At 43.2% G+C, this 16,287-nt stretch overlaps 1 protein-coding gene across 2 annotated transcripts; it reads right to left on the bottom strand.

Moving 5' to 3' along the window:
• Position 1: 1 nt before the first annotated feature.
• On the bottom strand, positions 2 to 15,728 carry zfyve28 (zinc finger, FYVE domain containing 28). 2 transcript variants are annotated; one of them, XM_049739758.2, is made up of 14 exons: positions 15,331 to 15,728; positions 7,796 to 7,936; positions 6,162 to 6,299; positions 5,860 to 6,062; positions 5,662 to 5,751; positions 5,489 to 5,578; positions 5,314 to 5,415; positions 3,717 to 5,234; positions 3,362 to 3,457; positions 2,970 to 3,133; positions 2,030 to 2,143; positions 1,830 to 1,934; positions 1,500 to 1,603; positions 2 to 1,427 (listed from the first exon to the last, which is right to left on the bottom strand). In XM_049739758.2, exons 1-14 carry the CDS (start codon positions 15,364 to 15,366, stop codon positions 1,296 to 1,298), a joined length of 3,033 nt encoding a protein of 1,010 aa, XP_049595715.1. In that variant the 5' UTR covers positions 15,367 to 15,728; the 3' UTR covers positions 2 to 1,295. The 2 variants fall into 2 exon arrangements, with proteins under 2 accessions (XP_049595715.1, XP_049595716.1); XM_049739759.2 differs by having other exon boundaries at positions 1,830 to 1,931.
• Between the last annotated feature and the right edge of the window lie 559 nt (positions 15,729 to 16,287).

The raw sequence follows: 16,287 nt of genomic DNA, 5'->3' as shown, positions 1-16,287 counted from the left end.
ATTTAAACTGAAAAAAACATTTATTTCAGTTTACATTGCATTTAAAACTATTGTTTAAAAAAAATTAACACTACACCCATCAAGGAAATGTGGTGTAATATTACAAAATAAGACCAAGCTCTGAAATCATAGAATATTCTGCCTTTAAATTACTGCATGATTCCCTGTTTATATACATACAATTGATATAGCTCCATATGCCGTTTTTTAATTCTTTATAAAAGAAAAAGCAGAACCCTTCCGAAGTGAGGTTAAATTTTAAGGGCAATACGACGGCTCCAACAGTAGTGTGTTCCTGATTATGAAATGCCTGAGAAGCTGCTTTGAGTTACAGCAAAATGACACAATGCCCATTCTCATATACCCGATGTTCTATAACAGAAAGGAAGATTACTTTTTACTGCCAAAAGCAGCAGGAATATTTAGCAGAGAGCACATGGTATGCAAATGAGACGGGCGTGTGTCGAGTGTGACGTACCTTAAGCTAGCATCTACATGTAAATCTTTTAGCTAATAAAATGGCTTGTTTGGTTACAGTAGTCAAAATATTGCACTAGAATGAGAAGAAAAGCAACGAGTAACCTTGCAGTCTGCAAGAAGGCTTCCCGATCGTGCTTAAAAATTGAAGAGAGGTCAACTCTCCACTAGAGGGCGTTCCAGACTAGATGGTGATAACTATGAGATCCCTTTTATCCATTAAACAAGCAGAGAAGCACCCAAAGTGCACAATGGGCACAGCCCATAAAGTTTCGCCCCGTGAACATTCACTGCCATCGAAAGCGTGTCAAAATTCCAATACAAAAGCTAGCTAGCTCTTAGCACTATTGTGTAAATGCGACTGGAAGCGTGAGGAGGATTTCTGACCAGTTTCCGTGTGAATAGCAACAGCCGACATTGTGGTATGGTTATGACCAGAATGATCCTTATTTACATACTTATCATGACCTACATTCTTTGACTAATCCGAGTCCCGTGGGAGCTCTGGCACAAATGTTGGAAGCTCGCTGTGGAATAGGAAGTTCATTCATTTGTACATGAGAAGCAATAAAACTCCTAAGATGGCCTGTTTTCATGTTGTGCTGCGCAATACCAGTTCAAAGTCTGCGGTTGCCTCATCACCCTCCCGCTTTTACACCTTCACATGTGTGAATAGCGCTTGCATTTGCTTCCCCTTCCAGAAAACAACAGCGGAAACAGGCGAGACCTTCCCTGGGTTTCTTCCCCGCCTTCTCACTTCCCGAGCACGTACGTCGACTGTGAAGGCATCGTCGCATAGTCGTTGCTCTCGCCGTCTTTCAAATGTTGGCCTTGTCGCTGTAGAAAGGCGTGACGTGAAACATATAGCAGTGCGTGCACACCCTCACGGGCTTCATCTGGCCGTATCGAGGCAACGGAGCCGAGTGGGAGGAGCAGCGAGAGCAGAAGATCTGAGAGGAGCAAAGGCAACACACATTAGGGCTTTGTGGGATCACCACATTGAGAGGAGGAATGGGTCGTACCTTTCCACAGCTTCGACAGTGATGTTTCCTGCGGATGACGGTGAAAGGAGCCTTGCACGCGATGCAGGAGCTGCATACTTCATCTGGAACCCAGTCAGGAGGATCTACAACGGACACCACAACAAAAAAAAGTTCAATCCACTAAGTATGGAGGAGTCTGACCATTGTGGTTTCTTGTCTGCGTTATTGCAACACCATTGACTTGGAATCCTAGCTAAAAGTTGTTTGCTCAAGCCACTTAGCGTGCGGTCAGATTTCCACAAAGAGGGCCTCGGTATGGCTTCATCCGAAGAGGACGGGCTGACATTTCAACTTGGAGTTTGTGCTGACCTTCAAACTGTCCCTCACGGGCCTTGGCTGCCAATTCTGATGAGGAAATGGTCTCCTGACAGAGAGCGCAGTCCTCTAGCACGGCACTTCGTAGAACAGGGCCTGCTAGGCAACACAGAAAATAGATCAAGTTGGGTATGAATTGATTTTTTTTTCTTTTCCCCAAAGTTGCATTTAAATAATGCATGTGCAATCCTTACCTTTCTTTTGCTCGTTGTCTCCCTGCTCAAAGTTTGTTGCCATAACCTCAAATAGCGTCTTGAGAATGCTGCGAAGGTCACTGGCGTAGTTTGTCTGCAGCTGATCAGCAACACCTACATCCCACAAAAGAAGAAATTGAAATAATGAGAAGAAGGCAGGTAAAGTCAAAGTAGGGTACACGCCTCGGGCAACATTTCCGCTTCCTTGTAATCAAAGTCAGCAAAGGCCCAATTCTCGGACGTCTCTGAAAGATGATCCTGCGCAATTATCCTGTGGGTTTGATGAGAAGTTTTTTTTTTTTCCTTTCACGATCTGCTCGGAAAATAGTCAGGATGGTATTTGTAAATGGTAAAACTGTTCAATATTTGATGGCCAATCGTTATGTGGTCAACATAGAGTTGGGCCGAGCCACAGACTCGATGACGAAGTGAAATGGAACAACAGGCAAATTAGGAAGATCGGCCGGACAAAAATAGAGGAGCAAATGGGTGTGTTGAGTGTTTGACTAATGCAGCGGCAAAGTTTAGTCTGCTTTATTCTTTCCTATAATATTTGTTGCACAAATGCAAGCATTTTCATTCCTAAAAATTTTTATTTCAATTTTCTTTGTTGGCTGATTTATTGTAAAACTTTTATTAATTTAATTCAAATATACATGTAATATTTTTTTTATAAATTTAATACATTTTTATTTCTTTTTTTGTTGGTTGATTTATTGTAAAACTATTATTAATCTAATTCAAATATACATTTAATAATTTTTATTTTACAGTAATCAATTAACTAACGAGCAACTATTTCATATTCATTTTGGGGGCAGTGTGGATGTCTGGCGGCACCACACTGCCTCATACAGGTTAGTCTTAGTAATACATCAAACATCAAGTTTGCGTGTGTGTACACATCTTAAGCGAATAAACTCACTGTGCAAGGCCTTACCCGATATGCAAACAAAGAGCCGGTGAATGAGGTCGCTGCTACTGTGGAAGCGTGAGCGAATTTTATTTCGGGCAGCTATCTTGGCATCTTGTAGAGCTAGCCGGATATCCTCATGGTCCAGGTCCTCGGACGTGCCTGAGCTGGGAGTAAGGCTGCTGACGGGACTGCGGGGAAACAATGGGAGACAGAGCAGGAGAGGCTGTTTGTACCTTCAATTGTCCCTACATAATTCACAACTTCCATTCATATTTCATTGAGTGAAGATGTTGAGATTTAAGACACCAAAGACATCTGAATATCATAAATGAAGACTGAAAGGAAACATCATCTACTGCTTTGGCCCAATATTAAAAAAAACGACTCCATTAGCGTATGATGCTGCTTATAGTTACCTGGGAGTGTAAACACTGCTGGATAGACTACATGTGGTGACGGACACACTCTCACAGTCACTACCTGACACAGAGCTGACGGGGGAGTTTTGAAGACTAAAAACAATACAGAAAAAAGAGGAAATATTGGAAACATAAAAAGACAAACACAAGGTCAGTTGAATACCAAAATGCTATTGAAGTCTATCAAACGTGCAGTCATAAAAAAAAATAAATAAATAAAAAATCGTCAATATAAATGAAAATGTAGATATTGTAGTCTGAAAATTAGTAGGAAGATGTCAAATTAACAAATGGTGGTGGTAAACAATGAAATAAAAGTCAACAAAAGTGATAAATGCAAATGATAACTTACCTGGAGCCCTTCCTGTTCTCCTCTTTGCTCTCCCTCTTGGATTCCTTAATTCCTTGCTTGTCCTTGTCCCTCAACAGACCTCCAGTTGGGTGTTGCCTCGTTTCAGTCGTCTCCTGTGAGTCGCATGTAGAAGGCTCATCCACAATGTCGTTGCCACAGTTCTGATTGCGATGTCCCGGTAGCGGCTCGACGACCAGGTTCTTCTCACATAATTCAGCTCTCCCTTCCTCTTCCAGGGGTTGGTTCAAGCAGCGAGCTGAAGTGTGAGACAGCTGGCAAAGTTCTCTTCTGCCGAAGCAATCGCGGCTTCGCGGGGGCAGCCGGCAAGCCGAGGACTGGATGACAGCGCCGGGGGTTGTGGTTTTACAGTGCTTATCTGTTCTTAGAGTGAGGCCTAAGCCGAGGCCTGCGGTCTCAGAGGTGATGGCATCCTCGCGGGCGTCCTCACAGCTCCCGCAGCAGACGCAAGAGTTAAGCAAGCAGTGAGTGGCCACCAGCGGACCACAAGGTTCAATCTCGGAGGGAGAGGGCCGCAGCATCTTGTCAACCGCCAGCTCCGTCAAGCTGGGGGAGCGAGGGTTGAAGATGACCGTGGCCGAGAGTTTCATGCCGCCCATACGATGGGCAATGACCTCTGCGGTTTCATTCACGGTGCCCTCTAAGCCCATCTCCCAGCCGTTGGTGTAAGGCAGCGCTTCGGAGCTGGGAGCAGATGTGCGCGATGCGGCGCGCATTGCATTGAGACACTTAGTGCGTGGTTGGAGACACGGCTGCTCTGAAGGTCCTTCAGGGAGCCAACCGTTGCAAACGGCGTCCGACCGCACACCCGGACTACGTTGCAACGGATGAGCGGATTTTTGGGTTTTAGAAGGCGAGGCGACACAACTACGGACTTCTCTGGAGATGCTGGGAACACCGTCTCCTGATGGGTCCAGATCTTCCATGAAGAAGACTCTGTCTTCTTCTTCTAAATAGATACCCGTTTTTCCTCGGCCCCTCTGTAACCTGAGAGGGGAGACCTCAGTGCTGGAAGGCCCGCTGGCTCCTCCCACCTCGCCTTTATTGGGACGGCGAGCCGGGGACTGGCCCTGGCTCGGAGGTGACAGCAGAGTTGACATCTCGTCTCCAACTCGGTACACCATCATGTTGAGCTGCTCCAGTTCTTCCTCATCATATTGCATGGAACAAGCAAGTTCAGCCTCTTCTGCTTCCTCACACTGCAAGTCTTCTGCCTGCTCCCCTTTCTTGGATTCCACCTCCTCCCAGCCTTTTTCCACTTCTGCCAACTCCTCCTCATGGCTGGGACAAACAAACAGAGACAAATGCTTTTGCTCCTCATCACCAGCCGCGTTGGAGGTGACATTAGCAGGGCTGGAGGAGGACTGGTTCTCCTGTTTAGGTGCTGGTGTCTTGCTTGTGGCCTCCTCCTGGCCAGTGGCTAACTCGCCATCCTGAGAGATACAGAGGTTCCTCTCCAGCATCAGTAACTCTTCCTCCGTCAGAGTCTGCAGCAGGTCTCTGAAAAGGTGAGAAAACATCATTACACCATGTTTTAGGTGGTAAAGAACCAAAAGATATGATGGCACTCTGACTGTACCTGATTTTCTTCAGCAAAGTACGAAAAGGGCGAAAGAGCTCAGACATGTCCTCTGCTTTTCGGTCAAGGTCGAGAGGTCCCTCTGAGTACACGACCAACCCACTAAAAACAGATTCAAGATCCTTTATGAGGAGTGAAAGGGAGGAGAAGACTGGTGAGGACGGGCAACACTTACCATACAATGGCTAGTCTGGGAATTGTAAACATCAACGCAGGCTCATAGTCATCAATCATGTCTTGAGTGAGGTAGCCCAAACTGAGCGCCCTGGGACAGAAGAAGAAAAAAAAAAAAGATCAGTGCTTTGTTCTTCTCAAAGTGTTGCATCAACCACTGCTTGGGTAATTCACCTTTCCACCGTCTCACAGAAGAGAACAATCACCTCCTGCTGGACGTAGTATTCTTTGGGAGACTTGACAGGCACCATGGCTGACACATAGCTGCAATGCAAGAAAGGGAAACGATGACATTTGCAGTTGAGTTTGTTGTTGGGCAATGTGAATAATTATTTGCGCTATGCTCGCCAAGAAGGTCTGCACCTAATTTACCTGAGTTCAAACTCAGCAAAAAGGCTGTCGAAATGTCGCAGTGCATCCTTCATGCGGTCCGTGTAGAAATTGAGGTCTCGCAGGGCTTGGTCTCGGGTGATGTTGCGGACCTCCTCCAGGCTTCGAGTTAGGTCCTTTGCCAAGGGTCTCATTGCGATACTTTCTATCTCCCTGTTCATGATGATGGAACCTGCAGCTAAACACTACACAAAAGCGGGGATATCTTTCAAAATCATTTTACAGTCTTGATGGACGGAGACTTGTTTTTCCTCCAGACTGATGCTGAGGGAATTAGTGTATACCTCTGCTCCAAACCAGAGCTGCCCCGCCAAGTTGTCATGACGAATCTCCTCGGGGAACTTGACACAGAAGTCTCTGTTGGCTCGGTCACAGGGAATACATTCTTCCATAATCTGATTGATGATGTTCAGCACATTGTCCTGCAGAGTCACGCCGTCACAAAAGCACAATGAAGCAAACATGAGTGCTAATGACACCTTTTTTTTCCCCCATTGGTGATCATTGATTAGGAAGTAAATGAAGGCACTTTGAGGAGAGTATTACACCATTAGGGTCGCTGGCGTTCAATAAAAAACACTAAAATGAGGCCCATAATTCAAGCTGCGAAAATAGTGTGTCACACATCACGAGAGCTAATCAAGAGCTTATGTGCCGCTGGCATGTACAAGAGCCATAACAATGACTTACAATGAGCTTTTCACTCAACTGTGGCGGCACTGTGCAGTGTAATCTTGTCAGGCGCAGCACTGCGTCTTTCTCTGCATGCCCGCAGGAGGAAGATTAAAAGATGGAAATTGAGATGGAAAGCTTGACCGTTGAGTCTTTTTACAGTTTGGAGCTGTTGGTCTATGTGTAAGCTTCTATTAGCAGGGGACACTGCTGATAACCATCTACGAGGACCATCTGTTTATCCTCTTTTGCCGATTCATTCCATCCAAAATATAAACACACCAACATTGTAGAGCGCTCAGGCTGACATAACATAAGCAGCATGCCAGAGGCCCCCGGAGAGGACCGCGAATAGTAGCCGATAGCTGCAGTGCCTGGTTCAAATGTAAATTGTTGGCCCGAGTGGGCTCATCCGCTATTATTGGAGCACCAGGCTGTTGGGTATCACTGCCTAATTTTAATCCTCAAAAGCTTTCAGGAAGAACATTTGAGGAAAAAAAAAAAATCAGTGTAACTTATAAGACCACGCAAAATTATATAAACAGCGCTGCAGCAAAACAAAAATAAGCACACCGACGAAGGAAGAAGGTAAAAGAACAGTCGGGGGTCAAGTGGTGACCTTATTAAGCACAGCCCGGTGTGCAGTGGCGCTGGGAGGGTTGCTGAAGCACAACAGGTCACATGACGACCTCCCAATACCACCCGCAGCTTTCTCAGCATGGCATCCGGCACTCACAAACAACCTTGCCCTCCAAGCATCTGACTGCACAAAAACTACTCCAACCATCTCCTCTATCAGGATTAAACAATGCACAGTAACGCCAACACAAAATGCTGCCGGCGGGACCCCCGTCCCTGAAGAAGCCACTCTTGGACATTCATTAACAAAACACATGACTGACAAAAACAAGTATGTTCCCTTACACACTTACAAAACTGTACTTATCGCACGTTATCAGCTCAAAGTGCTTCATGTGGAAACTTGACCTAGATAAGGTAACAATAAGACTACCATGCCAATTTTTAGACTAAGGCTGATAAGTGTCATGTCTATATTTACAGATTGTCGGAAAAAAGAAAAAGTCTAGTCAGGTGGTTTGTGTAGTACGAATTAGGGATGCTAGATTATGAAAAAAAAAATATGAATCAACATTATTTTGGTAGTGAATGAAACAGGACTAGCCAACATGTCGTAGTGTGATGTTGTGACTTCTAACCAAAGTCATCCGCCATCTTCCCATCTCACCTGGCAGGAGCGGAACTGGTTGACAAGCAGCGTACATCTTTGGGGGTCCTTCCTTCCATCGAGGCTGTCCAGTTCAGCAGCCACCTGGTTCAGCTCATCATCCGCGTAGTAGAACTGGGCCAGAAGCTGCGGGTCCGTCCTCTGTAAAGAATCACACCGAGTTACTGACCTAAGCTGTTTGGGATGGGAGCCAGTTTGCGTCTACATTATATCTCCCCCATTGGGGTCTTTCCAACATATTAAAATTATGATTTAGCATCCAGTGCATCAATTCTTCACATTTGAGTTCTGACAGAAGAGCTGCAGTCTGCCTCCACCACCGTTACTTGGTTTGCGACATAAATAACTAGTGTTAGATAAAGACACATTTGTTTATTTTTCAGAAGAACTGGGCTGTATGCTAATTGGCAAATGATGCATTGGCTATTAACGGGTAATTCCATTCTTTGTCTGAACACAGGATGAATACAAGTGATGTATGGGAGTTATATATAGTTGTTTTGTAGCTTGTGTGCAAATCCTAGACAACACGTCAAAGTATTTTCCGGTTGTTGTTTTTTAGGGCGATGGAAATGACATATTTTGTATTCATTGTCACTGCGGGAGACAAAGGAGCTGTATTCTATTTTAGGCTTTTCACAGTCAACTATAGGTGTATGTATATATGACTATATAGCTATTTTTCTAACCCTCACGTCCTCACTTTGTGACATCACAATGTTAAGACCAATCAGGTCGTTTTCTTGGATCAGGCAGGGCTTGTGAATAGAGAGGAAAAATGAGCAGGAATGCTTCAAGATGAGTGAATGGAGGGGAAAAAAAACACTCTGGGGTGTTTTGGTGAGGAATTAGCATTTAAACATGGCTAAGAGCTCAAGAAATTTGATTTTGCATGATATGCCTGCTTTAATACTGTGAAAGCTCCCAGAAGAGTAGGAGTAATTAGTGAGTCTAACCCTGGTAGCGCATTTGTGTCATAATCTGCCAGCATGCATTGGAGGAGTTGGGACCAACAGCACAGTGGAGGCAAAGAGTCCATTTGTTGAGTGACACACATTGTACAAGATAGGCAAAAAAAAAAAAATCACTTTGATGTACTTGTAATTCCAAGGAAATATCGTATCACATAGATCTGCTCACATTCCGAGTACAAAAGACAATCTATTCACACGCAGACACAGAATCAAGGGAGAGCTCAGATAGATGGAAAGGTTAATGGATGTGAAAATGGCGACCACATGCCGACACGCATCGTCTCACACACACGGCGAGAAACCAAATGATAGTACAGCAGCTCAGGCGCTAAAAGGGCAGCACGACTGCTTGTCTTTTTGTCTGCGGTGCAGTCAAAGTGTTTTTGATGGCATCAAATGGAATATTAGAATGACTGAATTGGGAGAAATCTCTCACAGGTGCTTTCCCTCCTCAAGTTTGCAATGCTCTTCCTGTTGCGTGATCTGCTATTCCACTCCCTTGTGGACCTTCTCCCTGAATATGATACACAACGCTGTTGCCTCACTCACGCTCATTAATAATGAAAGAAGCAACGAGGAGGGTATACAGAGCTGCAGCAGGGATGCTTGTCGCATCAGTACTGCTAGAAGAAATACATACAAGACTTGGAGAATAATTTTCAAAGTGGCATAATTGCGCTTGGGTCATGATGCATACCTAATATTATATCACTAGTTACCAGTAGGCAGGCTTCGGTTGATGACACTTGATAACAACGGGAGGGTCTGTGACACAAATGTCATGGTGACCACAGAGCAGAAGTTGCAAGTCAAAAGATCCTTTTTTTCTGAAGTACTATATAGGCCAGTGTGCAGTGAAGGAAAAAAAAAAGAGGTGTTTGAAATAGATGTCATTCTAAAACCTCCTCCAGCTGCATTCCTCATACAAGAGGGAACATTCTTGGGGCACGGCATCATGGGCAGAACGAAGGAAGCTGCAGTGTTCAAGATGCACTGGAACTTGGACAATTTAGCTGCTTCATCTATAAAATAAAGTGAATTAAAAAGGAAAGAATGGAGAGGGTAAACCATTTCTATGACTTGTAATATTGTGTTTCAATAATAATCACTGAGACAGTACAAAGTTGTAAACCATGCTGAACTTTCTCCATAAAACAGCCACATGCCAGAATAATTATTTTACTCTATTCATTGTGTTACATTCCATGTGGAATTCTTCGTGGGTTACACTCGAGTGATGTCACTATAATGAAAGTCACTGACGCAGCTTGTGCCCTCTTGCCTACGCATTTTGGCTATTGCCAAAACACAAAGTCATTCTTGTTCAGTTTGGTGAAACAGTATGCATCATTTACACTGGATTCACACTGACGTAAATCCGTGATAATGTGGACAAAGAAGATTTTTCTGGGTCACCTTTTATGATGAATTTTTTTTTCCCCGCATAGGTTCTGAAAGGACTCCAGAACTTACATCATCACCGTCAATGACAGCTCTACCTTGCGTTAAGTGAGGACGTGATTCAGTAGACTCTCATCTCATCCTTTTGCGGTGTGACATACGCCTGTGATACTCCCACAGTCGACTGCTCGGAAGATGACGCAATCGGCAGTGATTCCAAAATAATTTCAAAGCAATGCACTTCACGGGAATTGCGTACTTCCTGCTGTTTTGTGACACATAAATTACTAAACGGCTGTTGTCTGCTCACATTGAGTGCTTGCTACTGTGCAACATCAGCATTTTTTTGTCATCTCTGCTCTCTCCAAGGTCTTCAAATTCTACACTTCATTTCCATTCAAAGCGTGCAACCGATGAGAACTACCAGACACTTGAATATCATCGATGCGGCGCCACCGGCGTGTGCACATTGAACCCACTTAAGGGTATGAAAAAAGACACCCTCCGTATTCTATTTGAATCCCCTTTTGCTGCATTCTGGCTGCCTACCAAGGATCCAATGCAAATGTTTTAAGGGGACGCTGATTCATCAACTCATGTATTATTTAGGATTCCGTGTTGAAAGCAAAAGTGAGCCAATGGGGCTATAGACACAAACTAAATAGCGTAGTTTTTATTCGAATGTAACGTCATGATTGCCTCACAGCTGTTGCCTGATCCGCATTTGTTTTTTCTAACTATAGAGTACTCGGGAATATCACTACCGTTCAGATCTATTCTTATCGGCACGATGAAGATTTGGATCTACATCAGACAACTAGACTTATCTCAGTCGATTAACTCAAGAGCGATCCAGCCATCTGGAATGATGGCTTAATCTGCGCCTCTTTGATGCAGAGTATCCTAATGTGACATTTGGACTAGGCAGTGACCTCTGTATGTGTCTGGCGTCCACCAGTTAAACCACCATCTCGGGTCCCCTGACTGTTCATGGGTGTCATGTGACACCCTGTTTGCCAGCATCCCAATGGAATCTCTTATGCAACAAATAATCTGGTTATACAATCCAGAATTGGCTGTTTTGCAGCTACAATGGAGAAGTTGCATTTATAGAAAGACAAGTCCCCAAAGTAGGAAAATATATACCAACCTAACATAAGTGAGAACCTGTGTGGTTTAGATATCAAATTGTGTTTACAGATCATAAAGTTGTTCAAAGTGTTTCTGGTGCTTCAGGAAAGTGATAAGAAATGTGATGAACTTATCAGTTGGAGCAGATGTTGACACTTTTCATCTACTCTATAAATGTTGGCCTGTTTTGGAGTTACAAACTCGCTATTTGAGGCTAGGCTATGCTAACAACGAGAAGACATTAGCAATTCCAATCCAGCCGAATGCACCTATACACTGCCGTGATTTATTTTCGTGTGAGAATGACCTACAGCCACTCTGCCATCTTGGAGGATGTGCATATTGAGCCCAAATCTGTCCACGTCCCTTTGGCGGTTATAAACAGTGACAGAGCGAAGACACTGAACAGGCTGCTGCAAATGACACGGAGCGACAGCCGTGACCTAAGGGCTTGCAGCGGCACGCATCTTTTTGACTCTAACTGGCCAGAAAAAGCACATCTTAGATGTTTTTGTGACAGTAGACAACAACTCACTGTGAACAATTAACACTATTCTGTACTGCACCACTCAACATTGATGTTAGAAATTAGAATTTTTAAAAAAGGTAACGCTGCTTGATGTTCATGACATTGAAGAGCAGAACAAAAACAAACGCCTTTGATTAGCACGCTCGACTAATTACCGCCAATGACAGCAGCCTTTCTGTCTCCCTTCAAATCTTACATTCTCCACGGCCACTTCCCTTCAATCATTGTTTCACCACACCTAGCTCAGAAGCCTGCAATGAATTAAAAGTCTTCCATCTCCTCTGACCAAGGGTCAGCGCCCTAAATTCAGGAAAGTGACACGAAATCAATTACTGCACGGCGAGCGGTTGAGCAGAATGAGGCGTCCGCAAAGCATCACAGAAAGCGGGCATAATATGAAGACAGTGCTCAGCAGTTTGCTGTTCCCTCCTCCGACGACTGTGTGCCAATTTACAGACACTCCTCTGCGGAGAGATGCTAATTGCTAATTGCTTCGTCTGCCCTCACTTTTTCCAATTTTGGTCTCACTTCATTGGCTCCCTGCTGAGTTCATTTTCACATTCTTTGCATGCATGCATCATAAAGGACATCCGGTGTAAAAACTATGCAAAATATATAATCGCTGCAGCGACACATGACTAGATGTGCCCCAACAAGGAAAGTCTTGCAGTATCAACTATCCACCAATAGATGGTGCTACTACACGATGTCAAACAGGAATTTGGGAAATTGGGTGAGTGGGCTCAATAAACGATGACCTCCATCAAAATCAAAGGCTAATTTGTCAGTTTATATTTTTATAGTTAACTCAATGTGAAAAACAAAAATATAAGAAACAAAATATTCTCACATTAGCGCCACCTACAAGACTGGAGTTGAACAACAGCCATCATAATTGTGATTAAGAGCTATATAAATAAATTTGACTTGACTTAATAACCAGTTTTTATATAACGTCCTTAAAAAAAACATTATTGCTTTTTTTTACACTTACACACACAAATGAAAATTTCCGATGGTGGAATTTTACCAGTACATTCATTGCATTGCATGGTGATCGTAAAAGTCCAGGGCAATGATCCCAACACACACTGATAAGAGATGAGTTTGTCTCCTGGACCTCTGTGGGACAACGGGAACCAAGCCAACAGATTTTAGCTTTGTCACACTCTCGTCATCATTCACTGGAAAATAGGCAAGTCACTGATGTATTGATAGTTATACGGCAGCAGTACACTTTTCTGCTTCCAGGTTAAGCCAGTGACTGTGCAATCTCTGCTGCATGCTGATGCAACACTTCTCAATAATCCATCCTTTATCCAAAAAGTTCAATAATAAATGTCTTATTGTCAATGAAAATGATACACAGCGTTTTGATCATAAATGTCACAACAATTATAAGGAGGTGGGGACTGATTGTCAAGTAACACTTTGTTGCTAAGAGATAAAAAAGCAGAACAGGTTTATCTTTTTCTCTTCCAGCTTTTCTTTACTGCGGTTGTCTCGTCATACTGGTCCGTATAATTACTGAAGCTTTTAGCGCTTTGTTTTTCACTCACATTGAAGGAAAACAGGTTGCTGGAAACCCACAGATGATCATGGTAATTCTTACAGTGACTTGGCTGAAAAGACGTCATAGATCGATTGGCAAATTATGACATTAGAAGCGATCAATATCTGCTGATCAGGTCTGTTGCTTAGAAATTCAAACAAAGACTGTGTTCAACTTCAGGGATTATAAGGAACACATCACACAAAGAGCTGCAGACCACAAATTATCAACATTATGGCGCACTGAGAACCTTTTAGGAGCAGCTCTTATGCCAATTTACTGTGCAGAAATAATAAAATTAATTTTAATGTATGCTGTGAATTTGAGTGGAGAGTTCACAGCATAACTTAAGCTTGCGTTTTTTTTTTATTACTCTTTCTTTATATATCAGGTAAAACAAGTTTAATCAATTTGTTTAGTTTAATAGTTTTATGCAAATGTTCCAGGGTGCTCCAGAAGGGGGTGCATTACAATAATGTACAGTTACAAGACTTTCAATAGGACAGTTATGCACACAGTGGTCCCTATAAATAGAACACATACAGAATTACTGTCGAGCGGCAGACCACATAGATCATTCTTAAATCGACCTCTGGCAAAGAAACACACTCTGCTTTAACTCTGGGTAAAACATAACGTATAGTGATGATGCAGCACATCAAAATTATTGATACTCACAACATACCGCTACAGTCAAAGGGTTGCATTAAGTACTTCACATTCCTTACACCTAAAAGCAGAAAAAAAACAAAAGGAAAAAAAGTCCTTCCACTTATCAAAAGTGCTGCAGTTGGAATTTTTAACAAGGTACCCGTGACCTGCTCTGCTTGCATGATCTGAAGAATTACAGCAAATCCAAGAACTCCTGACTCCAAAAGAAATGACTGGACCTGACAGCAGCAGATTAAGTAGAGCGGAGGCTTCTCACAAGTACAAATGTGACCAAAGCTGAGCCCATCAACGCAAAAATGAAATCCACCAAATTACTCATTAAACCAATGAGGACGTCATCATCAACTTTATGCTTAAGTGATCATTCATTTACACCAAAAGCACACAATATCTTGACTATTTGGAGAAAGTTTCCTCATGATCCATTTTCTATAGTGCTTGGGTGAGCTGGAACCGACCTCAGTTGACTTTGGGAAAGAGTTGGGACACAGTCTGGACTAGACACTAGTCCATTCACATTAAGGGCTAGGCCAGCGCTGAAGTTTGCGCCTCAGAAAAGCTGTGCTAAGCACTCTGCTGGATTTATGTCAACAATTTTAAGGAAATAAATCAAAACAATTTAAACATGTATCAGTGTGTGTATTTTATTAAGTGATTGGTCAATTATAATTACTAAAAATATAGTGAATTTCATTATTTGTATTATGTGAATGTTTATTTTCACCCCATCAATGAATGTATACTTTTTTCATCTTTTTATTTTTTCCTATCATATTTATCAATGAATGTAAAAAATTTTTCATCTGTTTATTCTAACATTCAATTTAACCCTTTCACCCCACTTCCAAATACAATCTAAAGTAGCCCTTGAGCACAAGTTTGCACAAGCCTGTCCGAAAAGGATTCAAAGCAGCAGTGTCAACAATCGGTGTGCAGTAATAAGCGTGACAATAAAAAAGTGTGCGTGTGTATATGCATCGTGGGAATTGGGCTTTCGCGCAAACATGTTTTTCCCAGCATGGGTCTTGAACAAAAGGGGTCAACAAAAACAAAAAGGGGGGCGGGGGTGAGGGGGATCAGAGCTTGGCTGCATGTGTCAACGTGAAGAATCAAGAGCCGGCCGGCTGGCTAACATTAGCAGATGCAAGCCGATGTTGCGGGCCAGCAGAACCGAACCGAAGCAGCCCAATTGCCGCTGCCTACTGCCGCCCAGGAAATACAAACAAAATGGCTTAAACAATTTGCTGACATGACGTGTGGATTCCGGGGGACTTACCTTGGGCTTGTAGAGCCACTTTCGAAAGCGGTTCATCGTTACCTCGCCACCTTCCTTTTGTCACCGAGCCCTCGTCCGCTTCTCCGGCAGTACCTGTATGCCTGACAGCTTCGCTCGGCTGCTAAGCTAGCTAGCGACGGTGGCTTAAAATACGAGAAAATAAATCAGACAAAACAACGTGCAGTAAGTTGTTCTAATGCTACAAAATGGCTCGAAAGGAAGACAGTCACGATCCAAGGAGACAACGACTTATTTCCGCATTTTCTCGTCCTACGGGGTTTGTCGCTTGTCATCCCCCGTCCTGCCACTTCCAAAGTCTCGGGCTTCCAGCAGCGAGTGCACTGGCCGATGTCTGCGCCGCTCGCTGCACGTCCAACGTTACTTGCTGACAGTCACGTTGACAACATTCACCTCCCACTTTCACAGGAAGTGATGCGTTCATGTACTGATCTTGAAACATCGGAAATCACAAAAACCTAGATTATAACCTATTTTATATGGGTTCATTTATGACGCCATTCACTTCTGAAATCTTTTTTGATTTGAGAACCAGCTCAAATAGATATTTTGCGAACAATGAGGTTGTTTTTAGGTTTGTAGATAAAGTGCGGTGAAATTCATACTATTTTTCTTCCAACTGGATAAAATGCATTTCTTTATGTGAGAAAATTAGCTGAGAAAATGCTTTTGTGTACAGTGTAAGATCAAGGAAAATCAGATTAGTTTAACCAGATTTAGCTAGACACACGATATATTGTGAGACTCTGTGGTCAAAACTCGTTTTGAATAATCTGCTTTGCTCTCCTAAAAGCCCAGTAAAGTCAAGTCACCTCGTATTCCTGAAAATAAAATTGGGGCTTATCTCCTGCATATAAATTCCTTTGTTTAAACAGGGCGAAATGGCATGTTTGAGGTTAATTTTGGCATTGTAAATTCCAATGGTAATGGAAGGCAGCA

The sequence above is a fragment of the Syngnathus scovelli genome, chromosome 14 (genome assembly GCF_024217435.2).
Source record: "Syngnathus scovelli strain Florida chromosome 14, RoL_Ssco_1.2, whole genome shotgun sequence".
Lineage (NCBI taxonomy): Eukaryota > Metazoa > Chordata > Actinopteri > Syngnathiformes > Syngnathidae > Syngnathus > Syngnathus scovelli.
Note: the sequence above shows the minus strand (reverse complement) of the source record. Positions and strands in the feature narration are given on the sequence as shown.